Consider the following 16,546-nt stretch of genomic DNA (forward strand, 5'->3'; position numbering starts at 1 on the left):
AAAATAGTTATTTATTTGCAAGCACATAAAAAAAAGAACAAAAAAGCCCTGTCACACCATTCACTCAGAAAAGTGGGATATCATTGTCAAGTCTGATGTTTTTTACACCCTATTATGTCAAACAGGTACATCAATAACAAAACTGAAAAACTTATATACCACAGTAAAACTTGTGTGAAATGTTGATACATTTCTACGTTCAATGTTATGGTGTATTCCTTTATTTTAAAACAAAAAGACATGAATAACATGCATCTAAAAGCATAGTTATGAACACACAGTAAAGCACACACACACACACACACACACACACAAACACACTTTGACTAGAATGAAGATCAAAGAACAAAAACAAAAAAAATAACATGCTTAATTGACCTTTCCTTTGTTATTGGTAAGCCTCTAAAGATTTTTACCATCAAAAAGCAATCATTTAACAAATAATTCCATTAAACAAGCAAGCTCCCCCAAGAAATCTGAATCTCCTTTATAAACATGCGTTTCAGTCTGTGCTTCGGATTTCCCTTTTCTCTTACACCCACCCCCTCTCACTATACCTTGAGACATATGCTCCACACTCCCCTCCCCCTAAAAGAAAAAAAAGTTGAAAGCTGTCCAAAACAGGACCACACACACAGGGCCCTGCAGGCTACAGGTCTTATTGCTAGGGGCCTATACTCTCACCACATGACTATTTTAATTACTAAAATATACCTGCTAATCAGAAACACTACAAAATGCAGCATAGGGTTGGAACAAATACTTAAAGCCAACGTTGATTTGCTGAGTGCATGTTATCTCGTAACCATAAGCTTTACCTGCTATTACAGCAAACCTTGTTAAATTATTGCTGCTGTCAAATACCCTGATTTACAAATGGTATATCCAGCTCTCCGTGTGGATATTATAGAAACATAGAATTTGACGGCAGATAAGAACCACTTGGCCCACCTATGATCTATCCCAATAAAAATAAATAAAAAAACCTTGTAATGCTACCCACTGAGCTACTGCACCCAATAAAATGCAAATCATGTGTTGCAGATACTGGGAAGGCAGGGTTGGTCAATTGTCTGCTGTCAATTTCTGCACAATCACACACACACACACACACACACACACACTAAGCAATGTTATTATAGGACTGTAAAACAGACTGCAGAATATCTTTACAGCATGCCAAACATTGAGGGAAATCAAAGAGATGCTTCTTACCTTCAACCCACAGCTCCTCCACATTCGTCTCTAGATTTGCTGCTCTTAATCCCACAGCGAAAGCACCAAATATCAAGAGGCCCACAACCAAAAACTTTCCGCAGTTTTTTTGTATGTAACAACCAAGTTTAAATAATAGTCTTTGAAACATTGCTCTGAGCCACAATGGAGCTTTTCTTCCTGTTGCCTTCCCCTTGGGAGAAAAAAAAACAAAAAAAACATTACAGTTAACAAATGGAAAAAAAGGGCACATTAAAATTAGGTTTTCATAATACCCAACAACTAGAAAATAGTGGAGATCCAATACAAAATAAAAAAGAAAGCACTTGCTAAAGTGTCTCACAAATTCAGTATGTCAACACTCTTAATTTGTGCAATATATATATATATATATATATATATATATATATATATATATATATATATATATATATATATATATATATATATATATATATACATACATATATATATATATATATACATACATACATACACACACACACACACACACACACACACAAAGTATTAAAATATAAATAAAATTATTTTAGTTACCAATTTAAGTGGATCCCAGTGACAAGTAAAATAAAAAGCAGATATATCCCCAGTTATGCAAACAGTTATGGTGCTTTTTAAGATGTGCACCATTCTTTGGGCCACCCATTGCAGCAAGTTTGTTATCTAGAAGAGTAACCCATTCAAGACTACAATAGTATCCACTGCTCTAAGGTGTAGAAAATGTGAATACAAGATGGTTAGAAATGACCTAATTGTACAAAATCAATTCCCTACTAGAAAAGAAAGGTCATTCTCTGCCATAGGTGATTTACACACAACTTAGATAAACATCAGAATGCAATATGAGAAGGGTGTCCACTAGTGGGGGCACAGAAAAAGGGGAGTGTTTACAATTTTACTGCGAGACCTGATTCTTTACACAAGCTGCCTCTTTTCAGTTTTGAAACACCGTATTAAAAGGGGAGATGCGGGGGGGGGGGGGGGGGGGGGAGAGAGACATCTAAAATAGTCGTGATGAAATACAAAATAAAATAAAAAAATGTCATGTATAACGTTGGCAGATGACTATTGAGTACGCCCAATGAATGAAATCCCAACCAGACACCATGACCTAGGCCTCCCCGCGAGCAATACAGCAGCCACATCTGTGCAGCGCCCGCAGATCTACTTATTACTGAGCCGTGTTTCCAAACAGAGCTGCCGTGTAGTAGTAAGGAGAGTGGCCACGTGGTTAGCGATGCTGCAAGAGCATGCACACAGCAGTTACATTTCCATGGCGTTGGGAGACGCCGGGTGATCTGAGGAAGCAGCGCAGCCCTCTGAAACTCACGACAATATTTGTGAACGGAAGAGGGCAGCCACATGGTCTTTTTTTTCCGCCTCTCTCTCTCCCCCCTCTTGCACAGCCTTGGATGAAGAAAAATAAAGGGGGTGGGGGGGTGGCTGTTCCCTGGAGCAGATACAATGTGAAAAGAAGCAGGGTGTCTGGAAATTGTTTACAATGAGAGAAAAAAAAAAATGATGTGTGCAGGGGAAGGAGATCTCCAGCAACCCAACCCTCACCTCCCAGATTTGCAGCAAGTTGAAAAAAGAAAAAGGGGGTACCATAGTCTGCAGGACAAGGACCCGAGCTGTCAATGTGTTTGCCACTTTCACATGCTGGGGGTCATTCTGCAACTTCCCACCACAGGGAGTGGGAATGGGCTCCTAAAAACTACACTGTTTTAAACCAGCAAACACACAAAATCAGACTGGCCACAGGAGCAAAAACAAACATAAAATAATTTCCCCCGGGAAATCAAATTAAATACAATAGCATGCATCCCCCCCCCCCCCCCCCCCAACCCTTAAAGTGGTGATCGGAAGGGTCACTTTGGGGTGTAATATTCAGAGCTTCATCTTTTTAAAGCATCACACTGCAAATGAATGGCACAGAGTTTGACACAACAAATAGCCACATTTCACTTACAACTCCCCCCCCCCCCCCATCATAAATGATGCTAGTCTGGACCAGTTCAATCACTGGTTGAAAAAAAAAATTGCTACACATACACCCACCATACCCCCCACCAACACCCTGACCTTCTGTAACACTGCCATTTACACACACACACACACACACACACACACACACACACACACACATATATATTAACCCCTTCAGGGCTGGGAGGTCTTGCAGCCCCAGTGGGGAAGACCATGCTCAGCACACAATAACACAGGGGTCTCCCCCGCTCACCTCCGAGATCTGCTGCAGGGTGAGAGCCGCGTCGCAGTAGCTCGGCCGCTGCAGATAGTCCTGGTCAGGCGGCGCTGCTGCTGCTCTGCTGCGCGGCGGCTCCCGCCTGCCCCTTCCCCTCCGCCTGGTTACCCTGGGCCGGGCAGCCGGCTCCCCGCCGCTGCCCTCCAGCTCCGCAGCATAGGCAGCCGAGGCCATGTCCTGGCCGGGTCGCTGCGTTTCTTGCACTGGTGGAGGAGACCAGCCCGGGGCTTGCACTCCTGGAGACCCCCGAGGCTTAGCTGGTGCAAGGAGGCGAGGAGGATCCTGGTGGGGGAGGTGGACAGGCACAGGCTGCTGCTGCTGCTTCTTCCTTGGCTGGCACAGCTCTCAGTGGGCTCTTCATGCTGCTCCAGGCGAGGTGGTGGAGGGCGGCGAGTCAAACTTTGCGCCTTCCATCCCCACATTTCGCGATCCGGAGGTCTCTGCAGCTTCCCACATTCAGAAAAGTGTCTTGAATGTGTTTGTTTTTGTGTGTGTGAGAGAGCCGGAGAGAGAGGGAGGGGGGAAAGGGGGGAGCCCAGACGGAGCCCCCTGCAGTGGATCACACCACAAAATTCGCGTTATGCCCTGGCTCTTCGCAACAACATTACATCGATCCAAGTGAAGTAAACACGGGGGAGGGAGGGGGGGGGGGACCCCGAACTAAATATAAATTTAAAAAAAAAAAAGGTTTAAAACAATCCTGGTTGCTTCGGTTTTCTTGAAATGCAACCTTTATGAAACAAAAAAAGGGGATCTTCCTAAATGCCACTTCGATTGCCCCACTCCCCTCCGGGTGCAAAACCTCCAGTTCCGAATTGTTGCAGCCCCCCGGGTGTAACCAGCGCTGCCACCGGGTGCCTCAGCTGCACGGGCTCTCTCTCTCTCACACACACACACGAGACCGGGCACATAAAGGAGGCAATGGAGAAAGAGGGAGCACTTCCTCGCGGGTGGCTTCTTCTCTTACTAGCTGGGCGTCCTTCCCTGGGAGCAGGCAGCGCGCTGCTCTCCGTGCACCATGGCTCTCCAAACAGCACCCGCTGCTGCTGCTGCTGCAGCACCAAAGTCTCGATCCGTGACTCCGAGGGGGCCCTGGGAGACTCGCTGCGGCTGCCTGTGTGTGTGTGTGTGCACTCTCCCTCGCTCTTTCCTTGCTTCAATAGATGAGATGTAGGCGAAGGGGGGTTGGGAGGGAGGGAGGGAGAAAAAAAAACCCCTCTCCATTTGGAGAAAGAGGAAAGGAGGGGAGAAGCCAGAGACCCACCCCCGGGGCTGTCAGATGGCTGGGGTTTCTGGGATCCCATTGGTTAGAGGAGGGGCAGAAATTACTCAACAAACATGACTATTATTAGCTGCTTAGCAACAGCTCACCAAAGTAGAGAGACCACCCAGGCAGGCAAGCCTTGTGTGTGCATCTCTCAGCTTCAGGGGGAGCCTTAAAGAGATCCAACCCTCTCTCGCATGCAATCCAGCCATTAGCAAACCTTCCCCTCTTGTTCTCCTCTCTCCCCCCCTTTCTCTGTTTTCCTTCTTCTGAAATGCAAGACCCGATTAAACTTTTTTTTTTTTAAATCTTTTTCTTCTTCTTTAAGAACACCCTGTCTTTATATTCCTTTAGCACTCACCGAGGACAAGATGTTACTTTTATTTATGTGGTTTTTTTTGTTCTGCTGTACACATCTGAAGCAATTAAAAAAAAAAGAAATAAGAAATCCTTTCAGGAGGCACCTTGGCCCCAAGCTGAAACAAATACTGGGAGGTCCAACTTGAATTCCCAGGCTTGCACAAATAATGACAGAGTGGTTGTGGAAGAAGTGCTGGGAAGTGCCAGACTATTATTATTTTTTTCTCCCTTTTTACATTCCTTTTGCAAAAAAAAAGAAAACATTGCTGTTTTAAACTGTTTAACGTGTTTACAGTGTCACATGTAATCAAATCCATTTCATCTGCGGTTTTCGATCCTTTCTAGAAATGCTGCAGAAATATGTAGCCAATGTAACCCCTTGGATGCCACACAACACGCCTCATTATAATGTCTCACTACAGTATGGGTTAAAGTCCCTGCACGCTGTGTGTAACTATTCCACTATAACACATGAAACAGATTTGTGGCGTGCATCTACACAACAGGAATTCCTCCCATAATAAATCATGTATGTATTTTGGTGCGGATACAGCAGGCGTATGTTTATACTATTATTTTGATGTTCAAACCACTGGGGTGGTGGGGGGTTAGGGGGGGATTTCCTAAATGGGATAAATAAATTGTAACAAGTTTCTGCAGATTTTGTCAATGTTCCTGCATTGACTATACGCTGTTTTTTCATCATTAATATGCAGATGCACACCTAGTATTTACACGGAACCGACTGTTTTGGTGCAAGTATTAAAAGTGCATTGCTAATATTTTCATTAAAAAAAAACTAATACCGAAATGTAGAGGCTGGAGCATAAATGTACAATAAAAGTTAGTCATTTGGGGACAAAGGGGCGGTTGTGTGTGTGTGTGTGTGTGTGTTTATATATATACACATTTTCAAGGGAGAAAAACAAAAAATGCCGCCTGAGCGCCATCACTAGCGTGCAATGCATTGCTGGCATCTCCAGCAGTGATTTGGTTAAGGCGCACACTGTGTGTGTCCATTGAAAAAAAAAATGAAGCGATTTAAGGCTGAGGAGGAGGAGAGGGAGGCGGGAGCCTGCAGGAGAGAGGCGGCTCCGGGGAGGGGTGTCACGTGACAGGCAGGCCCCTGTGCTCTGCAAGTGGTAGCTGCTATGTGACTGGCGGGATGCATGGGAGTCCATAGGGATGAAAGGGGAACCCTTATACCCTTATAGAGCTGATATAGGAGAGGGGAGCATGATTTCGTTATACACTACAGCACTTCAGACACACAACGTGCATGGAAATATACGGCTTAGTGACGGTTACATTGAATTACAAGTCCTCTTTTAATCACCCCCCAAATACTTTACATTTGCTCTGGGAAATGTAACTGTCTGTCTAAAAAAGCTCATTTATAGTAGATATATATACAGATATAGATATCGCCTCTTAGACTTTAACCATGTCACTGTCCGAAAGGCCAGCCACGTATTGCAAAGCATTAAGAAGTCAACAGAGCCCCACTCATTTCCAATCGGGCTTATTATTCAAATTTATTTATTAACCAAAAAAAAGAATAATTGACCCAGTCAATGCCAGTGCTTTCCGATGATGCAAAACAGTCCCTCTCTGACACTGAATGGGGTTATTGGTGGGATCCTGTGGCTCTCACAAGCTTATGTCACGGACCCTTGTTGGGTATTTCCATGGTTTCTGTGTCCGATATCAACTCTAACACACACACACACACACACACACACACACACACACACACACACACACACACACACACACACACACACACACACACACACACACACACACACACACACACACACACACACACACACACACACTCTCTCTCTCTCTCTCCTTTCTTCTCTCTCTCTTCTTTCTCTCTCCTTTCTTCTCTCTCTCTATCTCCTTTCTTCTCTCTCTCCTTTCTTCTCTCTCTCGCTTTTCTTCTCTCTCTCTCGCTTTTCTTCTCTCTCTCTCGCTTTTCTTCTCTCTCTCTCTCTCTCTCTTTTCTCTCTCCCTTCTCAGAAATACCATGCAAGCCATAGTACATTCCTCAGCCAGGTCTCTGCACCCGTCCCACTTTACGATTACCCAATACCGTTAGGAGCTGACAGCTCCCGGCCAATAGCGAGATGAAAGGAGTACTCTTGTAAGCACACTTTATATTACACATCATCTGCAAGATCCCTCCCTGGCTACCGGCAAGAAAATGCAAACCCATTGAGAACTCAGGACTGACTGAAAAACTTATCACAGCCAAACTCATCCTCTCCATGCACTGGCCCCCTGTGCTATGTGCTGCACCCTCATGGTGCATTGCAGATACTATTCTGACTTGTAGGTGTCCATTTGGAAAAGTGGTACAAGGTGATACCATCTTTGTTTTTAACTTCTGCATTGCTAGAGGGACCTACAAATAATAATAGCGAAGAAAAGTAAAGGCAAAATAGTCTTGTCTCCGCGTAGTGCAATATTAATTACACGAACAGGATACGCATACTGTACACAGGATACTGCTTTTTATGCCTTTAACAGTGTGTGGTGTTGCATGTGCATTTCATAAAAAACACAAACCCACTGAGATCTGGCAGCAAAATCCTAGTGTACTTCCCGCCACGAGTCGCAGGAGGTTGTAACATAACCTCTCCTAGCAGACAGGGGGGGCTCACACATCCTCTCATAGCAGATAGGGGGACTAAAACAACCTCTCCGAGTACAGTAGAAAGGGAGGACTCGCACAACCTCTCTTAGCAGATAGGGGGGATGCACATAACTTCTCCTAGTAGACAGGGGGGCACACAACCTCTCCTAGTAGATAGGGAGGACTCACTCAACTTCTCCTAGCAGATAGGGAGGACTCACACAACCTCTCCTAATAGATAGTGAGGACTCACTCAACTTCTCCTAGCAGATAGGGAGGACTCACTCAACTTCTCCTAGCAGATAGGGAGGACTCACACAACCTCTCCTAGTAGATAGGGAGGAATCGCACAACCTCTTTGAGCAGATAGGGGGATTCACACAACCTCTCCTAGTAGACAGGGGGGCACACAACCTCATCTAGCAAATAGGGGGGGGGGCTCACACACCTCTCCTAGCAGACAGGGGGGACTCACACAACCTCTCATAGCAGACAGGGGAGACTCACACAATCTCTCCTAGCAGATAGAGGGGACTCACTGCACCTCTCCCAGCAGACAGACAGGAGGATTCACACAACCTCTCCTAGCAGATAGGGGGGTCTCACACAACCTCTCCTAGCAGATAGGGGGGACTCACACAACCTCTCCTAGCAGACAGGGGGGATTGACAGCACCTCTCCTAGCAGACAGTGGGGACTCACAACCTCTCCTAGCAGATAGGGGGACTCACACAACATCTCCTAGCAGATAGGGGACTCACACAACCTCTCCTAGCAGTTGGGGGGCTCACACAACCTCTCCTAGCTGTTGGGGGGCTCGCACAACCTCTCCTAGCAGATAGGGGGGACTCACACAACCTCTCCTAGCAGACAGGGGGGATTGACAGCACCTCTCCTAGCAGACAGTGGGGACTCACAACCTCTCCTAGCAGATAGGGGGACTCACACAACATCTCCAAGCAGATAGGGGACTCACACAACCTCTCCTAGCAGTTGGGGGGCTCACACAACCTCTCCTAGCTGTTGGGGGGCTCGCACAACCTCTCATAGCAGATAGGGGGGACTCACAGCCCCTCTCCTAGCTGACAGGGGGGACTCACACAACCGCTCCTAGTGGACAGGGGGGGGGACTCATACAACCTCTCCTCGTAGATAGGGGACACACAACCTCTCCTAACAGACAGGGGTGACTCGCACAACCTCTCCTAGCAGACAGGGAGGACTTGCACAACCTTTCCTAGCAGACAGGGGACTCACACAACCTATCCTAGCAGACAGGGGGAACTCACACAACCTCTCCTGGCAGATAGGGGGACTCACACAACCTAACCTAGCAGACAGGGGGACTCACACAACCTATCCTAGCAGATAGGGGGAACTCACACAATCTCTCCTGGCAGATAGGGGGAACTCACACAACCTATCCTAGCAGATAGGGGGAACTCACACAATCTCTCCTGGAAGATAGGGGGAACTCACACAACCTATCCTAGCAGATAGGGGGAACTCACACAACCTTTCCTGGCAGATAGGGGTGACTCGCACAACCTATCCTAGCAGAAAGGTGGGACTCAATGACACATCTGGGCTGCTGGCCGATTAATGTAGAGTGATTATGTATTCTATTCTGCTCTCCTATTAATACAATTAGTATTTTTAAATCATGGTGCAATAGAGGTAAATTATATACATTGACAAATTGATCCAAGAGATCAAAAAAGACCCTCCCAAGATGCACTCTATGATAAATTGCTGATAAATGACTTTAACCAGCCAGCTTATGGTTTCTCTAGAATAGGGTCCGTTTTTAAAATCACAAAAATAATAAAATTTTATTACATCAAAAAAATATATTATGTGACATTGTGAAAAAAGAAAAAAGAAAAATTAAATTCTTAAAAATCCCCGTAACGGAGTAGTAGAAACAGACCTGAGCACTCAAAGACCTCCCGTGTGGTATACTTGTGGTGTCTATGGGCTGTAGCAGCAGCGCAAACGACCGTCGTCACGGACCTGCGACGCTGCATGATGACGTCACCTACGCGTTTTGTGTCATATGACAGAGACACCACGAGGATACCACACGGGAGGTATTTGAGTGCTCAGGTCTGTTTCCTACCATCCTGGCAGCCATTGTACTCCTTTCCCCTTGTTCCAACTAGGGGGACTCCCTGTGTGGTTTTGAGTAATTCCAACCCCACTCCCCCGTGTGTTACGGGCTCCTTTTGACCTTTCTGGTCTATATCTTTATGTAGTGTCATGTGGCCTTCATTTTGATACAATCCATTGTGGTTATCTGTTATTTTATGATACAAATTTATGTACTAATTTCGTTTTTTTATGGTTTCCTTTCATGCGCTCCTATTTTTGTGTATTATGTGTGAGTGCCCCGCTGATCACGGGAAACTAGGAGCATGTAGGGAGGACTTGAGAGCCGAGGGAGAATATTTGGAGGGACAGCACGCTCAAATCCCTATATATTTTACTACCCTCTCCCTAGCAGTGCACCAATTGTATTTCTGGTCACATGATCTTTCACACAGAACTTGGCATCTTGGGTACTCTTCTGCTGCACTAACAGAGATTTAATGAACTCCCGAGCCGAATCTTCTCCAATCGATCACAGGGGAACGGATCGATCAGCAATTTAGCTAATCAATTGCCAGTGTGCAGATTATATTGATGAACACATTGAATAGAAATTATTATTATTATTTTTTGTCAGCTTGAACTGCAGCTTTAATATACAGAGCATCCTGTGATTTCTATAGCAGCTTCTATTCCACCTCCCCATCAGTGCAAGGTCCTTGTAACACTATCAACTTTGTGGTAATTTGTTGCCAATATTCCCAGCAGTTTGAGCTGTAAACTGTAACAATACATAATGTTACCTTAGTAATATAAGAATACATTGTAGCTGCTGAGTTACACAGACTGAAGGTTGATTTGAAACTGAAAGGCAGCCATTTAGTGAACCCTAGGAAACTGGATTTTGCTGATTGATCACAGGAGAACAATTGATTGCCAGTTTAGGTAATTAGTTTCAATAAAGTTAATCAAAGGCTGCAAATATGAAAACAAACACAATACTATATATATATATATATATATATATATATATATATATATATATATATATATATATTTTTTTTTTAAACGGCTTGGATTGTCTCTTGAAATTATGATCTTGACCCCTTTCTGCATTTGCATTGCAGGCTTGTCTGGCACCGAAGGAGTTAAAGTAGGGCCATCGGGTTACTTATACTTTGTGTAGATTGTGTGCAAGGGCAATCAGTGGCTTGTACACTCACCAGAGTCGTTGTTAACCAATTGGGAACAAAACATGCCTGCAAGTTACAAAGGACAAGACCCAGCAGAACTACTGTACACAGCAGAGATTCCGGTCCTGCCCATTCTGTTCCATACATTGCAATAAGGTTCAGGTGAGGCAACATTCTGCAGATAAGGGATGTGGGGCAACTCAAACCACATGATATTCTAGTAGACTGTAAGCTCTTCGGGGCAGAGATTTCCTTTCCCATTGTCGGATTTTCCTGCGCTTAACGTATTATTATAATTCCCTGTACTGTATTCTTTGTGAAGCACTGAGTACACTTTTGGCGCTATATAAATAAAGACATACAATACAAAGTAGTGAGACTTGGATCTGTTTGTGGATTAAACCAAAACCACACCTGTGGCCAAATCAGTTGTATGCTGCAAACATCTATGCAACTATGCAGGTTTGAAATAATTAAATAAAGGGATGGATAATGGATTTTGTGAAACATATCTACTAGGCCTTTAGTGCAGTGAGGGGATTAAAGGCTTATTTGTTTCTCTATGTAAATTATATTAAAAGGAAAGCTTTCCCTTGGGAGAGAGGGGGTGCGGGGGCAGGGGGATACATTTTGTTGTGTGGGATAATACCCTGCTCTTGTGCCACTAAATACGGGGACTAGTGTTTGTAATTAATGTCTTTCATTAACGGAATGAGGCGTTGTGCAGTTGCTATTCTCCTTTAGCATTTATATGTGATTATTTCCAAGGTATACACCATGTATCCACTGACTTAAATGCCATAGTTTTATTAAAATCCTATTTCATATACTTAATAGGGATTGGTGTGACTTGCTATTATGTTTCATGTCTACTTAAATCTACTTAATAGTGTTTTAGATCATGGAAACACTCTCAGTCAGTGTATACCTCTGATTTATGGTTTTGAAATGTAAGTATATAATAACATATTTCTCTTGGCAATAAAATAATGGAAAATAACATCGCAGGAGATACGTTTCAGTGATTTACAGAAATTGTCCTCTGGGATGTAATTTGGCCAAAACTGTTTCTTAGAATTTAAATAATCCCAAATAGTAGGTAAAACACACCAGTGCAACCAAACCATGCAGTCCAGTATGAGGTCATCTACAATACACATGATAATATGCAAGAAAAAGAGGCATGTTCTCATTAATTCTTTGCATTGCTGGGACTGGCACCAGATTTTGGTTTGTGGACCAAAGTATTAGAAGTACAGTTTGGGCATAAACTTACTTAAAACCGCTGTCGCTCAACACCAAACCAAGATGAAAAAGATCACACACATCAGACACATTTTGGCTCAGGCAAGTTCAATAAGAGATATTGCAAGTGGTGTTTCGGAGAGATTAAAAGGGCATCAAGCTTCTCGGTTGGCCTCCAGTGTTGTATGCTTACTGTTTGATGCGGTTAACTTTTAATTCTTTCAAACAGAGGGGAAACAATAGCAGTGCCAGGGAGTTCCTACTGTTACTTCCCAAACCTGATTTGGAGGCTACAACTAAACAAGCACTATCTTAATCGTTTCTCTCCCTGTGGTCTGTTTTTTCTTACACAAGAGATGAATGACTGTGGAGATCTAATTGACCTTGTTTCTGTAATGTTTTTTTGCAAGAAAAAAAAAGCTAGAGGTGTCAGTATAAAAGTCTGTCTCAACTTGGGTGGTCAGAGGCCATGCCTGCCCCCAATTTGCCTCATTGGTGATGCATGCGAGTGCTACATTCCCAGCGATAATGTTCTTCCTAATCAATCTGCCCTTATTTACATTTGTAAGCATTGTTGGCTTTAATATGCATGCCCTGTACATGTATCTGAGCTCTACACGAGATTTTGTTAACTTCAACAAATCCCTGGAATACCACAGTTCGAATGTGTAACTTGTTTTTGAAGGGGAGACTACTAGATTACATGGGGTTCCTCCCATATTAAATTGTTAGACTGTCGTGCAGGATAAGCTCAACATAGATCTAGAGGTCCTTGAGAACTGCAAACATTAGGGGTCATGCTCATATATGCAAGTTCTCTTGGTCCAATAATGGTAAAGCCAAACAACACCTGCTTTATAAAAGAAAGAGCTGTATTTTTCCCCAGTTGCATTATTGTCTTTTACAAATGTGATGTTATTTTGTGCACCAGGAACATATTGATACACTTCCTGTGCGCGTAGAATATGATACATATAAACATAGTAATTACACGTCTCTTCTTTGGATTACTATGTTTCTATAGTTGTAACAACAGTTACATGTCAGTATTGCAAACTCCCCAAAAGTATGTTTTCCGTCGACAATAGACGTAAAAAGCCATGCTTCCTCTCTATTACATACAGTATCGCCCTATTCTGTCTGCATTGAACTGTTGGCCTGGAGCATATTGCACACAAATGACATATTGCTTCTTTCATGTTTACTGATTTTGAGTGTACATCACAATTGCCAATCCAACTCAGTTCATAATTTACATAAGAGATCTGGTGTAACTGACTTTGGTTTACTAATGTGTATATAACGCTGTAGTGGATGTGAGCATTCTAAAAGTATTACCATACTGGCCAATTCTTCCTTATTATGAGGGGGGTTCCGTCTACCTGCAAATCCCTCCACATTATGGAGGATGAAGACGAGATCTCCCTCATTTTCATTTACCTATCAAACCTCCTTTAAAAGAAGATGCTTAGACGCTGATATGTTTCTATAGGTAACAGGTGAAACTATAGAGCACCAGATAACCAGTCGAAGAGTAATCTACTATAGGGGATCTAGGGATTTATTCCTCCTGTCTCATCTCCACACGTATGCATCAGCAAATATCAAATTGCACAAGCCAGTTTGACAAAATAACATGCTAATTACCCTAATTTACTTTAAAACGAACAGGGACCCTGTAAGGCAAGGAATCGCCACACTAACAAGTACCACGCCACATCCATCACATCTGAACCATAGTCACTGTCTTGGTAATAGGAACATAGGAACACAGTCTACCATGAACAAGATGCAATTATATCATTAGGAATGGTGCACACAACGTCTTGCATTTGACACTGGTAGTGTTCCTCATTTCAGAAATGTATACAGTAATAAGGTGATCCAAACTGCGTTTAGAGTTGTGTCATCAATAGCTGCCTTCAAACCCCAACCCATGTAACTTAATGTGGAGAAGCTGAGGAGCATGACAGCCGACCCACAGGGTCTTCTTGCCTGTGGAAAGCTGAGCGACACGATCTCTTTGACTCACTGCTGGAGTAACACATTTATTAGAGATATAGGCGTGAGAAATGAAAAGGAAGTAAAACAATTCAACCTCATTGTGTGTCTTTCTTTCATACTGCTAATCCGGTTTACACATCACGCCTACATGGCTCAATAGGACTTTATACACTGGGACAGAGGCAGGAGATTATAAAAGGTATAGTGTGTGTGTGTGTGTGTGTGTGTGTGTGTGTGTGTGTGTGTGTGTGTGTGTGTGTGTGTGTGTGTGTGTGTGTGTGTGTGTGTGTGTGTGTGTGTGTGTGTGTGTGTGTGTGTGTGTGTGTGTGTGTGTGTGTGTGTGTGTGTGTGTGTGTAATAAAGAGAAAATCTTTGAAGACCAAGACATTTTCAATTCATGCTGATCTGCCTTGTCAGTTTTCTGTCTGCCGCCCATCGGGGACTTTCAAAGAGGATTTGATTTCAAGCCTCTGTACCATAATACCTTGTGCTGTCCAAATACATTATCAGACTATAGCACAATTACTCAAACAGCCCTGACCAAAAATTGGATACATCTATCACGAAGGTCTAAAGAAGGGATTTCTCCCAAGTGTAATCTAATAATACCTTATTAAAGTATCTTAGTTGCGTCTTTCAAACGCCTTATTCAAGCCCTTTCCGGGGACACTTTTTCTAATAAGATGTAAATGCACTTTGTGATATTAAATGTATTATTAAAAAAACTGAATACATATTTTCAGGGAAAAAAAATGAATCTGCAAAGCATAACATCGTCACCTAGACACCAGTATATTGTACATCTGAATAGTTGCCCAATATATATGTGTGTGTGTGTGTGTGTGTGTGTGTGTGTGTGTGTGTGTGTGTGTGTGTGTGTGTGTGTGTGTGTGTGTGTGTGTGTGTGTGTGTGTGTGTATAATTTCCAGAGTTACGAGATCTGAGTCAGTGCATAGCTGTTATTTTAGTGTAATTGCAGAATTCATCCACCCTACACACAAAAAAAAAAGGAAATACTCTAGCAACTTCTGAAAATGTTTCCTTTGAGACCTCCCCTCCATCACTTTTAGGGGAAATATTTGCGGTAACAGGAGCCCTGGGATGTTGGACGGATGCAGCAGGGGATCCCTTCCAAGACTTTCTATGGATCAGAAGACAAGGTCTTGCAGAGGCCCCCACTGGTCTAAATTACCCCACTCACTATGTCAAAGTTAAAGTGCTTCAGTATGCCCTTTCAAAAAAAAAACCAAAACAAAAAAAAAAACACACACACACACACACACACACACACACACACACACACACACACACACACACACACACACACACACACACACACACACACACACACACACACACACACACACACACACACACACACACACACACACACACACACACACATTGGCTCTTCTGCCAACCAGTCCCTTGCCCTCTCTTTGCTCCCAGATCTAAGTCCAGCAGTAGCAGCAGGATCACAACAAAACCGATGCCATTTGCCAAGATCTCACTCCAGAGAATCATTTCACTTTACAACTGGACTTCACTTTCCCGTATCTCTGCCTGCTGCTGCTGCTGAAGCATCATTTTACTTACCATCAGCCCCCTCTTGAATCTGCCAAGCCCCGATGAATTTTGCAGGGGAGAAGATATATATTTTTTGTTCTCCCCTCTCTCCTTGGGGGAGAGGAGGGGGACCCGGTGCTACACCGCCCTTTGAAATCACATCAGTTTCTTGCCATCAGGAACTGAGAGTGTAATAATCCTTCTGGTTTGCAGGCATCCTGCAGAGTGCTGGAAGGTCTCACAATTACATGCCTGTTTCTATTAAGCAGCTCCATCGTCTTCCATGTGGGTGGTCTGGCACTCAATAGGCAGGACCTGTCAGGGTCACGTGATGCATCCGAAGGGAGGGAGGGGGGGGGGACAGCGTTGCCCTTTTTTTTTTTCTTCCAATAAACTCTACAAGGGAAGGCAACGTAAACGTCACTAACATGTTATCTGCACCAGCCCAGCCATGCAGGGTGAGCACTCACAGAGGCAGCCAGCCAGCCAGCAGTGGCAGGTCTGCCCCCTCTCCTCAGGGACATGTGAAGAGTGTGAGAGAAAAGAGTACAAAGATAAAGCAAATAACTAAAAATGTTCAGCTTCTAAAAAAATAATAAAAATTGATATATAAAACGGAGTGAACGAAAGAGGAGTAAAGATGAAAGAATAAGTGGAGGAGGAAATGCGTGACTGTTTTATGCTTA

General features: G+C 43.7%; 1 protein-coding gene across 2 annotated transcripts in view; it reads right to left on the minus strand.

Moving 5' to 3' along the window:
- PTCH1 (patched 1) overlaps positions 1 to 16,152 on the minus strand; it is a 79,605-nt gene extending 63,453 nt beyond the window's left edge. The window contains exons 1-2 of one of the 2 annotated variants that reach the window (XM_075599132.1): positions 15,891 to 16,152; positions 1,216 to 1,408 (exon numbers count right to left, since the gene is read on the minus strand). In XM_075599132.1, coding sequence (XP_075455247.1) covers positions 1,216 to 1,408; positions 15,891 to 15,893 — 196 coding nt within the window. In that variant the 5' untranslated portion in view covers positions 15,894 to 16,152. Of the gene's footprint in view, positions 1 to 1,215; positions 1,409 to 3,475; positions 4,657 to 15,890 lie in introns of those variants that run through there. The other variant, XM_075599129.1, reaches the window with a different exon arrangement.
- Between the last annotated feature and the right edge of the window lie 394 nt (positions 16,153 to 16,546).

Source organism: Ascaphus truei, chromosome 1 (assembly GCF_040206685.1).
Source record: "Ascaphus truei isolate aAscTru1 chromosome 1, aAscTru1.hap1, whole genome shotgun sequence".
NCBI lineage: Eukaryota > Metazoa > Chordata > Amphibia > Anura > Ascaphidae > Ascaphus > Ascaphus truei.